This window comes from Gracilinanus agilis, chromosome 6, assembly GCF_016433145.1.
Source record: "Gracilinanus agilis isolate LMUSP501 chromosome 6, AgileGrace, whole genome shotgun sequence".
NCBI lineage: Eukaryota > Metazoa > Chordata > Mammalia > Didelphimorphia > Didelphidae > Gracilinanus > Gracilinanus agilis.
The window spans coordinates 297,912,884-297,932,324 of record NC_058135.1 but is presented as its reverse complement, the minus strand read 5'-3'; the positions used below and the strand labels follow the sequence as shown (position 1 = coordinate 297,932,324).

General features: G+C 63.9%; 1 protein-coding gene across 1 annotated transcript in view; it reads left to right on the top strand.

Moving 5' to 3' along the window:
* Window positions 1-1,534: 1,534 nt before the first annotated feature.
* MOB2 (MOB kinase activator 2) overlaps window positions 1,535-19,441 on the top strand; it is a 66,981-nt gene continuing 49,074 nt past the window's right edge. The window contains exon 1 of the mRNA XM_044680767.1: window positions 1,535-1,673. Within this exon, the coding sequence (XP_044536702.1) occupies window positions 1,657-1,673 (17 nt within the window). The 5' untranslated portion in view covers window positions 1,535-1,656. The remainder of the gene's footprint in view (window positions 1,674-19,441) is intronic.

Sequence of the window (19,441 nt, the reverse complement as noted above, 5' to 3'; positions counted from 1 at the left end):
ACAGATGCCGGGCTCCTGGGGGCAAAGCCGTGTGCTGGGGCCTTCTGGGCTGGGCGATGAGGGGGGTCTGGTGATCCCCTTCCCTACTTCCCAGCCAGGTGGAAGGGCAGATGGTGTGGCCCCTCCAGCTCCCTGGGCAAGGGGCAGAGGAAACAGCCTAAGGGAGCTGGCCAGCCAGGACTTGCTTTTCCCCCTGGAAAGGGGACCAGATTCCATTTTTTTCTCCTAAAACCCTTACTTTCCTTCTTGGTAAAGCAGAAGAATGGTAAGGCCTAGGCAATGGGAGTTAAGTGACTTGCTCAGGGTCACACAGCTAGGAAGGGTTTGAGTTCAGATTTGAACCCAGGACCCTGTCCCTAGGCCTGGTTCTGTATCTACTGAGCTACCAAGCTGTCCCAAACCATATTCCCAATGCCCCCTCCAGCTCCTCTTTCAGCCTTACTTTGGGGAGACTTAAGGATGGAAGTGAGCCCAGAGCCCTGGGGCTCCCTGCCCTGGGGGGCCTCGAGGCTCCCTGCTGCCCTCCCTAGCTTGGGCACATTTCTAGTCCCACAAGGGCTGGCTGGGAAAGAGAAGGGGGGGGACGTTCCCCTTTTCTGGCCTCAGTTTCTCCATCCGGAAGATGAAGGGGTTGGACTAGATGTGTTTCAATGGAAAAGGCCCTTGGACGAAGCTACTAGGTGCAAACGTTGTGCCCGGTCCTGTGCTGAGGACTTGGCAATGACTTGCTTTCTGGGCGCCAGCCTCCCCTTGACCGCAGGAAGTCCACCGGGTGCCCCGGAGTGCCAAAGCGCCAGGAGAGCCAGGCTCTGTTCCCAGGGAGCCCCGGGGCCTCTGGGCAAGTCGTGGCTCTCCCTGCACGGCTCCAGCTTGCAGGGCAGGCCTGTTCTTTCCCTCGGCGGGTCAGTCTCTCAGTTAGCAAACAGCTGTGCCAGGCATGGGGCTAAGTGCGGGGCAAAGAGCACACGCAGGCAGCAGGTACCCCGCGATGGAGCCGAGGAGGGGGGGGCGCAGAGGGCGACCAGCAGAGCCCTGGACGCGGAAGGCTTTTCCAGCTCTGAGATTTTGCCAGCTGCCCCGTGACTCAGTTTCCCCATCTGTAAAGCGGGGGGTGCTACCGCTAGCGGGCTGACTGGATGCCCTGGTAAGCCGGGGGCTCTTCAGCCCTGACTGAACACCTCCTAAGTGCCAGGCTCAGTGGTCAGGCCCGGCGGTGCCCCAAAGCTCAAAGCGGCCATTCTGGGCCTTCAAGGAGCTCCCCAGGGGGAGACGGACAGGAAGTGATTGGCTTCAGGGACGGCGGGACCTCAGTTTCCCCCTCTGCGCCCCGAGGAGGTCTGTCCTGGCCCAGCTCCCTCCTTCCCGTCCGCTCCTCGGCTCAGCCCGGCAGGCAGGGGGCGCGGTGGCGCCGCATCGTCCTGGCCGCACTGCGAGGACTCCATTTCCCAGAGGCTCGCGGGGCGGGGCGGGACGGTGGACTCGACGTCACGTCCGGCGGGGCCGGGGCGGCGGCGAGGAGGGGGGGCGCGCGCGCGCGAGCCCGGGAGTGTGAGCGTGTTTACTTCCGGTCGCCGCTGCTGCCGCTGCTGCTGCCACTGCAACGGGAGGGAGACTGAGGCAGGCCGAGGCGGCGGAGGAGAGCGAAGCTCGGCCGCCATGGACTGGCTCATGGGGTGAGTCTGGGCGCGGCGCGGAGGCAGGTGGGGGGGTCCGCGGGCACCGCGGTGGGCTCCGCTGCCCCTGCTCCCGGCATTCAAGGCCCTGGAACAACCCAAGCGAGGTCAGGGCTGGAGGGCGGGGGAAGGAGAGGGGCGCCGCTTCTTCGAGATGGAGGGCAGGACCGACGGGGAGCGGCGCGCAGATCTTGGGGCGTCTGCCTTCCTCACTCCCGGCGGCCTGTGCCCGGCCCGGGGTGGGGGGCGAGAAGCGCGGGGTGCGCCGGTGAGCGGCATCTGCACGTGCCACGAAAGGCTCCTGCGGCCGCTTGGGTTACCGCATCTCCCGACTCCGAGCTTTTGCCCGGGCCGGCCGGCATCACCCCTTCGTCTCTGTCCCGCGTGTCCTGCTTGTCCCTGCGCTGACCCCTAGCCCAGGAGACCTTGGAGGGAGGCAGGGGCTTTCTTCTTGGCCACCTTGGAGCTCCACGCTTGGCACTGTGCCTGGCACACCATGGGCGCCTCGTACTTAAGCGACTGACTGACTGACCGAAGGAAGATGGAGGGATGGGCAGGCTGCGATAGAGCCCGGGAGAGCTGTCGGGAGGGAAGAGCCCCGGAGCCCCTCCAGCCTTGGCAAAGGACTGGTGCCTTTGGAGAGCCGGCGGGCCGGGATCCATTGGGGTCCCTGGGCTGGTGGACCAAGGGAAGCCCCCACGGTGCTTCCCTGGCCGGGGAAACAGGTCTCTGAATTCTAATTGGACAGTTTGGGGCCGGCAGAGACAGAGACAGAGACAGAGGCAGGACTTTGAGGAAGGGCCAGGTGCCTCAGTGCCCTGTGTTTTCTGGCTGAGGACTTGGGGATCAGGATTCCTGCCTGCCTGAGAGAGCGTCTTACCCCACGGTGGGCAGAAGAGCCAGCCCTCCCCCAGGCCCTCCCCCACCTCCTGAAATGGGTGTTGAGGGAGGGAGGGAGGGACCAACTGCAGAAATTGTCAAATTTGTGGTTTGTTGTTCATTAACTTGGGCTTGGCCTTCCTGGCTAGGGGTGTGTGGGCTTGCCTGAAAGCTGCCTGCTGGGGATCTAGTGAGTCCAGGAAGTATTTCTGGAGGAGCGGCATCCTGCCCAAGTCTACCCAGCCTGCCCCAGGCCCTCTGCTGACCTTCATTCTCTCATCTCCAGCTGCTTTCAGTGGGGCGTCCCTTAGACTCCTCAAACTTGGCAGGCCCAAAACACAGCTCAGGGAGCCTTCCTCCTCCTCCTTTTCCTGTTCCCTTAGAGGGCAACATTCACATCCCCCCATCTCCCACCCTGGGTCATCTTGGATTCCTCATCTCTTTAACGCCTCCCCTAACCCCTCCACCCATGGAGGCAGGCAGTTGTCAGAGGCCTGTAGATTTCTCCCCTACTGTTAGCTCTTGTCCATTTCACCCCTGCAACACCTCTTGTCCATTTCACCCCTGCAACACCTCTTGTCCATTTCACCCCTACAACACCTCGTGTGGCTCTCACCCGCATCACCCACACCTGGACCATTGCAGTCTCTCCTGGGAGGGAGAGGGATGGGCATCGGTGTCTGGCTGCCTAGAGTGTCTCCCTACTCCAGTCCATCCTCCATTCAGTCACGAGTGATTTTCTGAAGCACAGGCAGGTCTCACCATTGCATTGGCTCTCTGTCACTTCCAGCATCAGGCATATGAACTCTTCTGGGCATTCACCCCCTTACAGCTGGGCACCTTGTACCCTTCCTCCTTAAGCCCACCCCCTGCACTCCAGCACTGGCCTCCTGGCCTTTCCACAAAGCAGACACACACAGTAGGTGTTTATTAAATGCTCTTGCCTTGCCTTGGCCTTCTCCCCTTCTCCACAGCATTGCTCCTGGTGCCAAGGATGCTGAGCCAAAGTATCTGGTGCCAAGCATGCCAGCCACCACCCAGGCCCTTTCTTGGCGCTTGACTTTTTAAAAGACAACCTTGTATTTGCTGTTTGTGGCCCTGCTGGGGCCCCAGCACCCTTCTTCTGTCTTCCCTCCTGGGCTTGGTTCAGGCTCTCCCTGCTGACTGGGCAGAAGAACTGAGCCCTGCTAAGAAGGGAGAGGCAGCCTTATCTTCGGCGCCTCCTGCTGCCTCTCGGGGAAGGGGGGGGGGCACAGGAAGCCCTGCTCACCGCTGAAGCCAACATGTGGAGGCTGGAGAGGCCCCTTGGGCAAGGGAGGCTTTTCCACCTCTCTCTGCTCACACACTTTGTTCCCTTTGGGCATTGCCCTGGCAAGGCTTGGCTTGGCTTCTCCTGGGAGGCTGCTCCCGTTTCTGCAGTGCCCCCACCTTAGGTGGGAGAGGCTGGCTCTCAGGCTGCCCCCTTTCCAGAGGAGGATCGGGAGGCCTCCCAGCTCCAGGTGTAGACTGGGAGTCTTCTGGGTGTCCCCGGGGGGCAGAGCTTGGGGCTCGTTGTACTTGGGGAGGCCCCAAATGGCATGCCAGGCTGGAGGCCACATTGGAAGTGGTTTTGGTCACCATTATCCTTGGCAGGCTGCCACGGCCTCATGATTCTGGTCACGTTTGAAGTCACTGTTTTCTTTTGGGCTAGGAGAGTGCCCGTCGCCTGCCAGGCCCTGGAGGGCCACCCCTTGGGTTCTGAGCTTCTGGGGCTCTCCAGGAACCGCCCGACGGGAGCCACTGCCGTTTAGACTAGGCACGGCCATGGCCAGCTCGGGGCAGCGCCGGTTACTCCTTCGTCTGCTGCCCTTTTGGAAGGAAGGAAGCCAGCACTAGGGAGGGCCCCCTGTGTGCCGGGCCCCCGTCCTCACAGCAGGCCCCAGCTGGGAGGGGCCGCTGTTCAAGCCATCTTGTAGTTGAGGAAATTGAGGCAGGCCGAGGCGACGTGACTTGCCCAGGGTCACACAGCCTGGACGTGTCTGAGATGGCTTTTAACTTGCGCCTCCCCCCTCCAGGCCCCGCCGGCTCTGTGCTTTGCGCAGAGGAGCCTGGCTCTGGTTTGGCGACTGAAGGAGGACTCGGCCGGGGGGGCCGCAGACGCTCGTCCGTCCGTCACAGAGCTGGTGCCGGCCCGATCGGACCAGGGTCACGGCCCCCCCTCCTGGCTTGGCATCCAACGACGCCTCGGCCCGACGGGGAGACGTGCCCTGCCCGAGGGCTCTGCCGTGGAGGCCCCCCCTGGGCGCAGCTCTTGTCTGCCCTTGTCTGTTTGGAGGCCCTTTGCAGGGAGGAGTCCTTCGGGTCAGGGACAGACTTGCGGAAGGCCCGCCGCAGGCCGTAGTCGTGCCGCGTCCCCTGCAGCAGAAGCTGCTTATGGACGGGCGCCTCAGGCTTCGGGCTCGGCTCCCCGGTGCCTAGGCCAGTGTGTGGCACCCAGCCGAGGCTCAGGAAGCCCACATTGACAGATGGGCCCGCCGTCTCCAGGAGGGCCTCCAGGATGGCCCTGTGGGCTCCCCTCCCCCCCGGCCTCTACCGCCTTCTTGCCTGGGCAGGGCAGCCCCCATCTCGTTCCCTTTGGGGAGTTTGTGGCAGAGGGGCCGGGGGAGCCCTCCTCTGCCGCTGCCTGTGGGCTCCGGCCTCTCTGGGCCTCGGCAGGAGGCCGGAGATGCACCGCTCGCGGGCTTCCCCCTCAGAACGTGGGGCTCTTCGGCCTTCACCGCAGGCCCCCCTGAGGGAGGGCCTCGGAGGCGATCCGTCGATGCGGGGCTCCCGGGTGACGGGAGGGAGGCCTGCTGGCCTGGCAAGGGCAGAGGCTCTGCTGCGCCGCCTGCTTCTCCTCGATGCCATCTCGATCGAGGGCGTTTCCTGGCGGATGGACGGCAGAACTTGCTTTGTTGGGGCTCGGAGCCCCCCTGGGGGGGTGGAGGTGAGGGATTTGCGACGTCCTAGGCTGGGGGGCTTCGTGCAGGCCCCCCATTTGGCCATATCTTAGAAGCAGTGACGGCTAAGAGAGGAGCGCCCGTCCCCCAGAGCCTCCCAGAGCAGAGGGTGAGGCCCCTCGGCCCCGGGCAGCCTCCAGACGTTCCTAGACCGTGGCAGGGGAGGCGCCAGGCCTTCTGGGGCTGAGCCTTGCACATGGTGGCGTGTTCCTGCGGGGGGCAGCGAGGACCCTTCCTGGGCCCGGAAAGGCTGCCGTCCGGAGGCTGGAGGCTCATTCTTGGCGGCCTGAACACAAGCACAGCCCCCCTTCTCCTCCCCCTCCCCCCCCTGCGAGCAGGACGGCTCTCGCATCCAGACCCGACCCGTGGCTGCCATTGGCTGACACATCCCGGCCTGCCGAGACTGACGCTGGCACGCCCGGCCACCCCACGTCCTGCGCCTGCAGCATTGGCGCCCCTGGATGGGCCCACAGAGCCGTTCCAGATAACAGAACATCTCGAGGAGGAAAACCAAGAATCGGAACCCGTCGCTACAACAGAACGTCCCGAGGAGGCCCGGCCAGACCGGCTGCTCGTCGTCGTCTCTAATTCATGGGGGGGGGGGGGGCAACAGGGCCGAGCAGGAGAATCCCTGCAGCTCCGGCCCGGGAAGAAAAGCCGCCCTTTTAGCCGTCAGGCTGAGTGAGGGAGCCCCGACCGTCCCCAGGAAGGGGGAGGAGGAGGAGGCCGTGAAGGTGGGAAGAAGCGGCCCTCTGAGGGCCTCCCTCAGCCCCGGTGTGGCCCCCGCAGGAGGAAGCCTGAGGATCTGTCCTTCGCTTCTGGTTTAAGGCAGGAGAGCAGCCGGGGCTAGCTTAGGGGACTCACCCAGGGTCTCCTGGCTAGAAAGCGTCTGAGATCAGATTTGAATCGAGGACCTCGCCTTTGGGAGGCTCACGGAGCTCTGCCCAGTAGAGCCCAGGCAGGCCCTGCAGAAGCGGCCTAGAGAGGTTCCCAGGGGGAGAAGGGAAGAGGAAATGCTCCTTGGGAAAGGGAGAGCGAGTCTGCCCTGGGACAGGCAGGGCAGGAACAGGCTCCCCCCAGAGCTCAGGGACCCTGGGAGGCTCCTCCTGGGGAGAGGCTGGAGCAGGAGCAGAGGGGGCCCTCGGGCAGAGAGGGAGGCCACCGCCACGGTGGACCCAATAGCACTCGTGGAAAGGCCGAGAACCCTCTCTGGGGACTCGCCAAGGAGGCCTGAGCCTCCCTCCTGTCCCAGGAAGGCAGGGCCCGAGACCAGGGCCCCGAACGGCGCCTCCAGGCCAAAGACGAGGTCACGGGGCAGAGGCCTGCTGGGGAGGGGGGGGACGTGGTTGCCCCTCGTGAGACCCGTGGGCTGATGCTGCGTGGAGGGGCTGGACCACGAAAGTGAGAGCAGACAGAAATCGCACCTGGAGCCCGTGGGGCAGCCATGGTCCAGCCCGCTGCCCCCGGGAAGAGAGGAGGCCGTGCACGAATGCGGGGCTGTGAGGGAGGAAACTGGAGACCTCTGGGGAGCCCTTGCAGCAGGTCTGCCTCGTGGGATTGGCACTCGCAGCTCAGAGTCAGGCTCTGCCTCCTAAGTCGAGGCTGATTTTGCTGAGCTCTCCTTGGTTTTTCTCTGGTGAGCGGCGGCGTCCTAGCAGTGGCGTCCTAGCAGTGGCGTCCTAGCAGTGGCGTCCTAGCAGTGGCGTGCTGGAGGCCGCCGGGAGGAGCACTTAAGAGCTAGCGCGGGAGATGCCGAGCCTCTGGGCCAGAACGGACGACTCGACGGCGCAGAGCGCCATGTTGGAGGCGGGCGGCTCGCCGTGGAGAAGGAAGATGGAGGGCGCCGGATGGCGAGCCCCGAGAAGGGCGCCCGGAGGGAGGTGTGCCAGGGCGAAGCCGACAGCTGGCGAGGGGGCTCTGAGGAGGGGTCGAGCTGGCCGAGATGAGCCTTTCCCGAGTCGGGAGGCTGCCCTCCCCGCCTCGGGCCTGCCCCAAAGAGGGAGTCTGGGGTCTCCCCGCGTTCCCGGAAGCTGAGGGCGAGTGCGAGGCTCAGAGCGGGAAGTGGACCGCGTGGTGCTCCTGGGTGGGGCAGAGCCTCTGAGAAGCGGCATTCGTGGCCCCAGAGCAGCCCGCGGGGGCAGCCGAGCGCCCGGAGATGTCGGGGCCCTTTTGGGTGTGACTTGGATGGGGGGGCGGCCAGTTGTTCTCCCCGTGGGCGGGTGCCCCTGAGCTGGGAGGGACGACGGGCCTCCACTCCGGACACAGGAGCCAGGCAGGGACCAGCTCTAGGAGGAGGGCCGGCTTCGAGGAGCCCGTCGGGACTGGCCGCCCACCGAGCGGAGGACGGCTGTCTCTTCAGCCCAGAGCCGGGGAAGCAGTGCCGAGGCCAGTCAGAGCTCTGTGTGGAGAGGCCGGGAGGCCGGTGGGGTTAGAAGCCTCTGGGAGTCTCTGGCCTGTGCTGGGCATCGGGCTGTGCGCACCTCGTCTTTCCTGCCACGTCAGAGCCCGTGGACGTGGGCCAGCGGGAATCCGCGTGGCTGCGACTTCCTTTTTGGAGGGAGCCGGGCGTTCCCCACAGAGCTTCCTGTCTGTCTGTCCTCACCTCTGCCCGCCGCCCTGGGCTCCGCAGCGGGGCATTTCCTTGGCCCTCTGCTCCTTAGGGAGACGGAGCACCCGGCCGGACGTCGGGGGTCTCCTGGCTTGAGTCCTGAGCTCAGAGCCAGGGTCGGGGTGGCCGGGGCCATCCCTCAGCCCTCCTCCGGATCCCCCCAGCGAGGCCTTTCAAGCACCGCCGCCGCTCCCCGACGTTCCCCGTAGAGTGGGCTGGAGACGGCGCTCTAGGAGTGGTCGGCCCGCGCGCTGCGGGGCCTGCCAGCAGGCCCCCCCCGCCCCCCCCGGCCCCTTGGAGGGCCCTGGCCGTGCCCCGGGCCGAATGCCGAGGCTCCCCTCCTGGGTTTGTCCCCGCCTCGGCTCCTGCTTCAGACTTCCCGGGACCCTGGGCCGGGCCCCGGCTCCCAGCCTGGAGTGGATCTCCCCGTCCTCCCTCGCGGTGACCCAGCCGTCCCCCAGGCCTGCCCATTGACCTCAGTGGCTGGAGAAGGGCCCGAGTTCAACTGCAGCCTCAGACACTGACCCTCTGCAGGGCCCCGACGCCCGTTTGCCTCCGTCTCCTCGACTGTAAAGTGGGGAGGCCAGCAGCACCCCATCCTCGGCTCATTGGGGGGATCAAATGAGAGGCTGACGGGGAAGCCATCGGGCCCCCCCACGGCAGCCCCCCCACGGCAGCCCCTCGGCCTTCGCCGTTTCCCTTTTGCCAGCCTGCTCTGTGCGTGTGTCCAGTTGCTTGGTTGGGGTGCTTTGGGGGGCTCTCCGCGGGGCTTTCTCGGGGAGCCGCCCTCCTGTCTCTCCGGGGCGGCTTCTATTTTGGGGCGGCTGCGCCCTGGGCAGGAAGGGCCGAGGGTCACGCTCTCCCTGGGGAGCCTCCGTGCCTAGGCAGCCTCCGCCCTAGAGCCTGAGCTTTGGGGGGACGATGGAGGCTGGCGAGCAGGCAGGCCGCTGGGGCCCGCCGGGCGGCCTCTGTGTCAGGCGTCGGCCTCCGGCCAGATAACGGAGGAGCTCACAGGCTCTTCCTTGTGCCATTTGGTGAGGGCAGGGCAGGGCACAGGCGGGCACCCCGACCCGCTCTGGATTCCCCGACTTCCTCAGACCCCTTGGCCGCCCCTTGGCCGCGCGCGGGCTGGAGATCGTCAGAGACCCCCGGGGGGTGTTCGGGAGGGCCGCTTCCTAGTTTTCGGGGTGTCCAGGACAGACGGGGCGAAGGCTCCCGCCTCGTTACTTCACTCCCTTCCCTTCTCTCTCAGACAGGAGAGTGCCCAGAGCGAGGCACCGAGCCGGTCCGGCTGGCCCCTGATGGGCCCCTTAGCTGACCCTCCTTGGGGGAGGCTTGAGGGGGGATGTGGGTCCCCTTGTTGGCCCAGGACGGCAGAGCACGCTGGGAGGCCGGGAGGGCTCAGGGCCTGCCCTCGGAGGGGCACAGGGGCTTCCCGAGCTTCGGCTCCCTTTTCCCCCCAGACTGCTCGCTTTACAGCTGAGGAAACTGAGGCAGAGAGCGGGTCAGCTGGCCAGAGAAGGCGGAGGCTGAATTGGAGCTCGTTCTCCATCGCAGGCTTTGGGTTCCTCGGCTCCTGTCTGACCAGGGGCCAGACACAGCCGGGAGGGAGAGAGCGTGCAAGCGCCTGGAGGCAGGACACGGGGCCTCGGGCCTCGGGCTTAGGAGATGGGGTGACCTGCCCGGGGTTCACTGGCCAGGGAGGGTCAAAGGCTGGACCTGAACCCAGGCCCTGGGGCAGCCCCAAACTGGACGACGGCCACCTTCCTGTACGCACTGGTGACGCGTGACTTCATGGAGTCCGTCTGACAGAGCGGGGTGCTGGGGGTGCCCGGGGGGAGGAGGGGGCAGTCCAGCCAGAAGGCTCAGGGCCGAGGTGGAGGCTGGAGGCTGGAGGCCGCACCGGTCACCAGTGCGAGAGCTGGCAGAGACGGGGTGTCCCATGGGCAGCGGACGATCTGGGGCTGACCCTCGGGGGGAGGCTGAGGCCGGCGTGACCCAGAGACAGCCCTGGGGGGCCGCCAGAGAAGACCGTCCAGTCAAGGTTGCATCCTGGGAATGCCGCCTGCCTCACTTCCCCCATCCTCAGCTAACAGCAAAGTGGGCGACTTCTGGGGAGGCTGGGGCGGGAGGCCGGTCAGCGCGTGGCCTCCCCGGGGCTCCCCTCGGCTCCTCGCTTCTGAGTTCGGGTGTTCCTGCGAGGATAGCGAGGAAGCCCGTCAGGCCACCCTTTGGGCATCGCCGCCAGCTGCTCGGGGCACTGGGGCTGCCCGGGAGCTTCTGGGGGTCTGAGGCGGCTCTGGGAGGGTCCTGATGGGCCGCCCTTGGTGGGGGGAGGGGCTCGGGCTGGTTTCTGGGCCCCGACGCCCATTTCTCCTGGTGGCCTCCCGCCCTCCCGGCCCCTCCTCTAGTTTTCAGGCCCCCCTCGTGCTCTTTCTGGCCCGCCAGAGCCCTCTCCGGGGTCCCCCCCACCTCTCCGGACAGCTTCTGCGGCCCCCACACCCTGAGGTCCGGCGCGGCCGGCCTCCTGCCCTTTTTCATTTTTATCCGGACCCCGACTTTCCCTCTCAGCCCACACTAAGGCCTGGTTCTGAGGCAGAAGACGTGGTGGGGCCGCCCTGAGATCCGAGTCCCCCCCAGGACCCCCGTGTCCAGCCCTGACTGCCCCCCAGGCCCTCCCTCCCTCCGGGATCCCCATTTCATCCCGCAGATCACTTGGGTGTTCCTTGGGGGCAGGGATGGGCTTTCCCCTTCTCCGTCTCCTCAGGGCCAGCCCTGGGCCGGGCACACAGTAGGCGCCTCATGAATGCTTATCGCCCGACTGGGTGGTTCTTGGCCCTTCCTTTGTGGTGGCGGCTGTTAGCTGCAGAGCCCTTTCGGCGAGCTTTTGGCCCAGCGAATGCCCGCTTGAGGAGGCCCTGCAGGAGGTGTGGGGGGCCCATCGCAGGCGCCCCGCTTCCTTTCTCAGGGGGTTCCAGGGCTGTGCGGTTTTCCTAGAAGACAGTTTCTGGAGCAAGAACAGCCTCTTCCTCCCGTTCTCCCAGGGGGCGCCCCGTTCCCGAGGCCTTGCTGGCCTTCCCCGGCCCCCTCGGCCCGGTGAGTCGGGAGAGAAGCCACAGAGGCCGGGGCGGGGCGGGTGGGAAAGAAGCAGATGGCCGGCTGGGGAGAAGCCGGTGACCCTGGCCGGGACGCCCCGCTGGGTGGCGGATCGGCTTTATTTGGCAGCAGCCCGCCTGCGGGCAGAACGCTGGGGCAGGCGTCCCTCGCGCCCAGCTCCAGGCTCCGTGGGAGAGCCGCAGGAGGCGGTCGAGTTCGGGGGCCTCCCCAGCACCTTCTGGGGCCCGATTCGGGAGCCCATTCCTGGCCTGAATCTGCGGCACTCTTTGGGCTCCAGAGTGGTCAGATCGCTCGGCCGCCCGCCTGGAGGAGGCCCCCGTGGCGGGCGCTCGTATCCCCAGGTGCCATTTCTGAGGCGGCAGGAGATGGAAGAAGGAAAGGGGGGGACGCTCGTGAGCCCCACGTGTGCTGGCAGGCCCCGCTGCAAAGGGAGGCCCGGCGGGCGGCCGGAGATTTTCCTCGGGGGGCCCTGGCAGGGCATCGCACTGGGCCAAGTCAGGAAGTCGAGTTTCTGCTTGGAGTTCGATAAACGTGTCCTCGGAGCAGCGCCTCCAGGGACCCAGAAGGGGCTGGTGCCCGTCTCACGGAGCCCCTCCTGCCCCGCCCCCCGGCACCCCTCCTCTCCCCGTTCGCCCTGGGGTCCCTGCGCCACTCTGGCTGGGGAATGGCGCTGCCAGCGGGCCACTCGGGGGAAGGAGGGCTACTAGCTGGTGCAGAGGGGCATCGCCGAGCGCTTCCCGGACTCTGGCCGGCGGGAGGGAGCTCGAAAGGCTCCAGAGCTCCCGCGGGCCACCTCGGGTGTCTCAGCTCTGGTCCTCCTCCGGATTGGGGGGGTCAGGAGGGGCCGAAGAGCCCGGGGAGGGGGCTGATGGGGGCGCCTGGGAGGAGGGGTGGCTTTAGCTGGCCATCTGCGAATCAGAGCTGCGCATCAGGTCCAAGGCAGAAGGGGAGCAGTAAGGGCTGGCTCTGGGCCCGGCTCTCTCTACTGAGCTCCCAGCCGTGCCCTTGGCCTGGCATCCTAAGGGAGGTCCGGCTCGCTTTCCTTTCTTCCTCCAGAGGTAGAAGTTTTGGTGTAAATTAACACAGTTTGCCGCCTTTCGCTGTCGCTCCCCGGCGCCGTTGTCTCATCCGCTCCTCGCATCCGCCCTGGGAGAGAGGGAGGTGCTTATCGGCTCTCCTCGCTGATGGGGAGACCAGCCCAAACAGAGCCTGGACGACCTGTCCAGTCCCACTGCCAGGATGTGTCTGAGGCTGGACCGGAACTCGGGACCCCCTGGCCGATGCTCTGCCACTGCGCCACCGGGCCCTTCTCCCTGCCGCGGCATTCGTGGCTCCAAGCTTCGGGGGCACCCAGAGGCAGCTCGTCATCCGCTTCCTGATTGCTCGCTGGGTCTGGCTCTTTCGCCGCTGAATCAAGTTGGGTCAGAAAGCATTTATTAATCTCTTCCTGTATGCCTGACACTGTGCGGAGAAGGAAGGGCCGAGAGGGTCCTGCCCCCACGGAGCTCCCGGGCCAGACTTACAAGATTCCGGCAGGCTCTCTGGGGGTTGCTCCGAAGGCAGGTGCTCAGGAAGGGGACCTTATTGGGGAAGGAAGCCAGGAGAGGTGGATGGACGGCATTCTGGGCAGTGCCTGGAGTCGGGAGATGGCCTGCCTTCAGCCCTTCTGCCAGAAAGAGCCTCGACGATTCTCCACGGCTGTGGCCTCCAGCGTCTTCTGGGCCTTCCAACTAGACCGGAAGCCTTCTTTCCATTTTACAGGTGGGGTCCCAAAGGAGCAAGTGACAGCACTCGGCCCCGGGCTTTTTGCCCCCAGATCCAGCGGCCCTTCCTGCCCCGGGAGCCTGTCCTTCCTCCGAAGGCTCCCCGGCCCAGTTCCTCGGCGGGATTCTTCCTCTAATCTCCTTCCCTCCCTGTTCAGGGGCTCCCTTGGACCAGGCCTGCTGTCGTCCTGTAGGCCCCGAGGCTCTTTCGGTGGCCTCCACCCTTCTGCGCTCTTCCACGGGCCACTGATGGTCCCCAGGAAGAGATCACCTGGCGGGTCTCCCCAGGAGCTTTCCTCCCAGCCCTGACATCTACCTGCTTCCCCCCCGAGGCTCCCGCCTTTGAACCTGCCCTCCTCCTCCGAGCAGTTCCTACGAACCTTCCACCCCTCCTGGTTGGAGTCTCTGGGGTAGAGTTCTCAGCCCTGGCATCCCGTCCTCCTTTCCCCTCCCCCTTCAGAGTCTGCTTTCCTCTGACCCAAGAACACATCACGCTGTCACCGGCCACTGTTTCCCCCAGGAAGCAGGCCCCCTGCTGGCTCTTTTCTGCCTTCTGAGAGATGAAAGTCCCTCGAAGGCAAGCGAGCCCCCATCGATGCTCCTCAGTGCCCGGCGGGGGCTCCCTCATCTGCCCCTTTCCAGACTGCTTCTGTTCCTGCCCTTCTGGGCCTTCCCTCCAGAGTTTTCTCTCCCTGCTTCCTCGGGGACTAGATCTTCTCAGCTGTCCCTTCCAGAGTCACAGTCCATTTCTTTCAACAAGAGCTTTATTGGATATCCATTAAGTGCCGGGCCCTCGGGAAGCGGGCAGCGATGGAGACGACGTTGTCCCTGACCCCTGGCCGCTCGGGTTCCGGGTCGCCTTCTGCCAAGCCCCTGGAATCCCAGGAGGCCGGAGCTCGCTGCTTGTGTTCTCTCTTTGGGCTCTTGTGTCCAGACGGGTGAGGCCCTGGAGCTGACCAGAAACTCCTTTCCGGGTTTTGTGTGTGGGTTTCCCGTTCCTGCTCGCTCTTCCTTAGATCTTTGTTGAGCTGGCTGCACACGGAGGGGCGGGTCTCTCCCGGCCCCTGGTTTCCTCCCTTTAAGCCTTTGTGACCAGCCTGCCCGGTGGAGGCACGTGCATTGTTCCTTTTCCCCAGGCACTCTCTGGCTCCGAACCCTTCAGTTTTCCTTCTCGCCTCCTGCTCGTTCACGTACTCTGCCTCGCTCCATCCACTCGGAGTGGCCGGCTCTCTTGGGAATCCAGGTGCCCGTCAGCCTCTCTCCCTCCTCTGCCAGCTAATGCGAAACCTCAGTGAGCCGGGAATGGTGGGAAGAGAATTAGACACGGAGTTGTTTATAGCTGGGAAAAGGGCTTGCGACGATGGGCAGAGGCTGGGGGTCTGCCATCTCGGATCTGTTGGCATCTCTGGATCAGTGCAGTTGTGGTCCTCGGTAGAGTATAGTGACTCCTCTTGGTTTCTTCCATCGGAGATTTGGGTCCTATTTTGACTTTTCCCTTTTCTTAGCACTTGTCCCTCCTTCTGTAAACACACACGAGCTAGGCCAGCACCTGGGACATTGGTTTGGCTCCATAAAGTGTCTGTTAGTCGATAAACATTGATCAAGGCCTTCTCTGAACCAGACCCTGCGCTAAATGCTAATTATTATCTCATTGTGCGACAGAGATCCTGTTATTAGCTCCATTTTGCAGTTGATCTCAACTTAGGCAGTGCTGAAGAGACTTACCCAGAGTCATACAGCAAATAAGTGTCTGAAGCCAGATTCGAACTTGGAGTATTCTGCTTCGAGGGCCAGTGCTGCTCCTATTCCTTACATGCCCTAGACGCCTTAGTTAGGTGAGGGGAGGAGGGTATAAGAGAATGAGAAAAGTAGGAAGGGGTGAGGATATGAAGGGCTGTCAGAGCCAAATCAAATTGTATGTTTGATCCTGGAGGTGATAGGGAGTGACTGGTGCTTATTGAACGGGAGGTTGGGTAACACAGCCAGACCCACATTTTAGGGAGATGAGTCTGACAGCTGAGTGATGGACTAGAGTGGGAAAGTCTTGGGCGGGCATCTGACATGGTCAGACCTGCCCTTTAGTGGCCAAATGGTAGATGTACTGGAAGAGCGTAGAGGCAGGCATAGCCCCCCTGGCAGGATATTAGAGTAGTCTAGGTGCCAGGTGACAAGGGCCTGCACCAGGGTAGGGGTAGTGTCAGACAGCTTTGCAGAACTGAAACTGAGGAGAGAGAGAGAGATGTTGCAGAGGTGAAATAGACAAGAGATGTTGCAGAGGTGAAACTGAGGAGAGGTGGCAGAGGTGAAATGGACAAGAGTGTTGCAGAGGTGAAATGGACAAGAGATACTGCAGAGGTGAAATGGAGGCGTGAGCAGTGTTGCAGAGGTGAAACTGTAGAACTCCAGGAGAAAATTGCAGAGGTGAAATGGAAAAGAGATGCCAAGGAGGTGAAATTAACAGGCCTTGGTCACAGTTTGGATATGGTGGTTGGGGTGTATGGTGAGAACGAGAGGTCCATGGAGACTCCCAGGTTGGGAGTGAGAACAGGGAGGATGGGGTTACGCTCTATCGTACTAGAGAAGGTGGGGGCAAGGGAGGGATTTAGTGGAAAAGAGAATGAGGACAGTGACAACATGTTACTCCCACTTGTGGGACTTGTAATTAAAAAGGAGAAGCCTTTTCAATCAGAGTGGAATGTGCTGGGTTGGCCGCGGCCATTTGGTTTCTGTGCTGAGCCAGTGCTTCTCAGAAGGCCAGCACTTCAGTACTGGATATTTTTTTGAGGAATCACCTCCACTGGGGTGAACTCTGGGGCTGAACTAATTCCACTTGTCCTCAATTCACTTTCCTTTTGGCTGTTTTACTTTAAGACCAAAACACTCAACCTGACCAACCAGTCGAACAGACCAAACCCACGAATAATCCAGGAGTTATACTTGAGCTCTAGTAATTCCCTGATTTTGCCAAGGCTGGAAAGAAGCTGTGTTGGTAAATTGAGTCAGGGTGGGTAATTATGGCCTTGGAGTTCTCTTTCTCAAAAAGCTTCACATGCCCAATTGTGGATTATTCCGGGATCGAGCCCTGATTTTCCCACACCTTTTGCTGATTCTCTTGAGTCAGAAACAATCACATTCTGTATGAAGGAGCCCCCTGTGCAGGGTCCTTCGCTGTGCCTGGAGAACACTAGAAACACCTTGTAAAAGTTGCGGAGAGAGAAGAATGGCTTGACCTAAGGACAGCCTCCAGTGGAGGGCTTTCAGGCAGAGCCCCTGGTGGGGGATGTGGTTGAGACCCCACCTGGCCTTGGGGTCTAGTGTTGGAAGGAGACTTTCAGGCCATCCAGTGCATCTCTTGCATTTTACAGATGAGGAAATCAAGGCCGGGAGAGATAAAGTGACTTTCCCTAAGTTGCCCAGGCAGGATTTGAACCCATGCCCTGGGCCTCCTCTCTCTTTTCTGACACACGTGACAAGAGGAGTCTGCCCTGGGGTGAGTCAGTCATGGGTGCTTGTCACACAGACCACGCGGCTTCTTAAAATTCAGAAGCACAATCCTAACTGGCATTGCCTGAGCGCTGGCGAGCCTTTTAGCTGCACTTTCTCATTAGAACTTTAGCGAGGCCTGGCAGGAACCATTTGGGCGTCTAAGGAAAGGAGACCCAGGAGACGATTGGCTCAGGGCCAGGGAGCCAGGAAGGAGCCGAGGCAGGATTTGAACTCGAAGCACCACTGGCCTACTTTCTTCCCACCACACCATGGCAAGAGTGTGCACGAGGGTGGCACAAACTAAGGGCTTTCCCTGGGAAAGGGAGGAAGCTAAGGAAGGGTCGAGGCCATCTGGCGGGGCTTTCCGGAGGGAGGAGCCGAGGGAACGTGCTCTCATTCAGCCTCCCGCTGGCTGGCCCGGGAGGTGGTCGCCCTTCTCCATTGTCGCCCCCAAAGCCTCATGGGCCAGAGGGACCCCCACTCGGCACGTTCATTAGGGCTCCCCCTTCTCTTCTCCCTCAGCCAAGCCTGGGGGGGGGCGGAGGACCTGGCGACGCTTGTGCCACGCGTGGCCTGCTGGGGCATCTTCCCTTCCCAGAATTCTCTGTCCTCCTGGAAGGATCGTTTAAAATACTAGCCAGGGAGGGTTAACCGCACCGGGCTGTGATTCCTCAGCGTGCTCCCGGGGGAGCCCGCTAGGGGGCGCCGTGGTGCTAGACCTGACTTGAAATCCGGCCTCAGTCACCCAGGCGCTTGGGGGGGGAAAGGGGGACGCTGGCCCAGCACTGAGCCGCTGCCCGCCTCCGTTTCCTCATCTGTGAAATGGGCCTAAAAGCAGCAGCTCCCTCCCACAGCTGCTCGGGAGGTCCGAGGGCTTCGCTCTGTTTGCTAAAGGGGCGCAGCAGCCTCTCCCCGGGGCCCTTCTCACAGTGGCCCCGGCTTTGAGCCCGGCCGGGCCTTTCCTCGTCCCCCGGGGCCTGCCGGCACCAGCAGGGGCTTCCGAAATGCGCCCGGGAGCAGGGAGAGGGCCGACGGGCCGGAGCCGCGCGTCCCGGCCTCCCTCCCAGCCTTGTTTGGGCTGCGGCTTGGCCCGGCGCCCTCCGGCCTCGCCTCCTCCCCTCCGGCCTGCTGGAAGGGTCTAAATTCTGCAGCAGAGCCTTTTATACCAGCCGGGAGGCCTGGGTGGGGCCCTTGGCCGGCCGCTCGCTGGCCGCCTCTGCCCGGGCTCTTCCTCCAATCCCGGGGCGCAGCCCAGCCGGGCCATGGCCGGTGCCCACGTGGAGGAGGCCGTCTGAGCCGCCACTCACTTTCCCTCCCCCCCTTTCCTGGTGCATGCTGGGAACAGAACCCGCTTTTTGACATTCCCTCATTGAATTCACGCAGCAGCTCCCAGGAGGCTGGCCAGCGGCCCGCAGGGGTGCAGAGGGGGGCCCAGGTCCCGGGGCCCTCCTCCCGGCCTCTCCCTGCTCTGCCCCACTTCCCCAGGGGCCAGGGTTTGAGCTGATTAAATTCGGGGTGCCTGGCCAGGGGTGCACTTTGGGGGTTCAACCCCCCCTGAAGCAGGAGCCGCCTGGAGTGGGCCGTGTGTGTGTGTGTGTGTGTGTGTGTGTGTGTCGGGGGAGGGGAACAGTTTTGCTTTTTAAATTTCGAAATCCAGATCCTGGCTTTGCCTCCAGCCCTGGCCCGTCTGGGGTTCCGGGTGGCTCCTCTGCCCGGCCATCGGCCGCCCTTACGCCTCGGGGCTGCCTCCTCTTCTTTGCCCACTTTGGAGTGCCCCTCCCGGCTGGCACGGTGCCAGCAGGCCTCCAGCTCAGCTCTCCTGGCCAAGCCCCAGGCGCGCTCCCTCGCTGGGCCTCTCGGGGGTGGGCACTAGACGGACCGCGGAGGGCCCGTGGCTGGCACCCCGCCGGCTCGTCGACTGGAGGCCTCCTTCAGCGGGGTCGAGCCTCTCCTGGCTCTTTCTGTGAACGGGAGGGGAAGCGCGTCCAGGCCTGCGCTCTCGGGAGGCTCTTCCTCTGGCTCGGCCTCCCCCTCCTCCTGGCCTCGCGGCACCCCCTTCCCTCCTTTTAGCCCGGCCGCCGGGGTTGGTGCAGACGAAGAGGCCGGCTCACTCCCCTCCATCGGGGGGCTGTGCTGGGGTCCCTCCTCAGCAGCCCCCGTCCCGGGCCCGCCCACGGGGGTCGGCCTCGACTCCGGCCCCCTTTCGGCCCGGCTCCCTTCACGGCTTCTCCTGGGCGCCGGGCCGCTCCGGAGGCTTCTGCTCATCCTCTGCCCGTCCCGCGCTTGGCTGCCCAGAGGCTCGTTTGAGCTCGGCCGCTTCCCCTTCTGCCCAGGGTCCAGGAGAGACTCGCGGCCTTGGCATTCGCAGCCCCTCCGACGTGAGGCCCCTGCAGCCTTGCCAGTTCCTCGCTAACCCGCTTGTGGCTCCCCACATCTGCCTGGATGTTCTCCGTCCTCGTCGCCAGCCTTCCAGCTCCGGCTTCCTGCGCTTCCCCCCACTCTGGAGGTGCCCCGGCGCCCCCACGTTCTCCCCGAAGGCCGGGACCCTGGCAAGAGCTGACCGGCAGATGCCGGTTGATATAAAATCAACCCATCGAGTGTCGGCTTTACCTGGCAAACGTGGCCGGAGGAGGGGGGGCTGGGCACGCTCGCCAGCTCGTCCGGACGCCTTGGAATAGCTCAGGCCCTGAGGACATCCCTGTGAAGGGGCTCCCCCCTGCCCGAGGGGCTCCCCACCTTCAGTCTCCTCTGGCTCCTGAGCAGAGGCTCCCCCTCAGCTCCGGGCAGCTCCTCGGCCGTCTCCATCCTTGGAATTCTCTCCCTTGTGCCGGGGTGGCCCTCAGGGAAGCCCTTCTGGCCCTCGGCGCTCCCCCCCCCCCCCACCGAAGGCCTCCCCAGCTCTTCCCGGCTCAGGCTGCCGCCCACACTGGCGCGAGG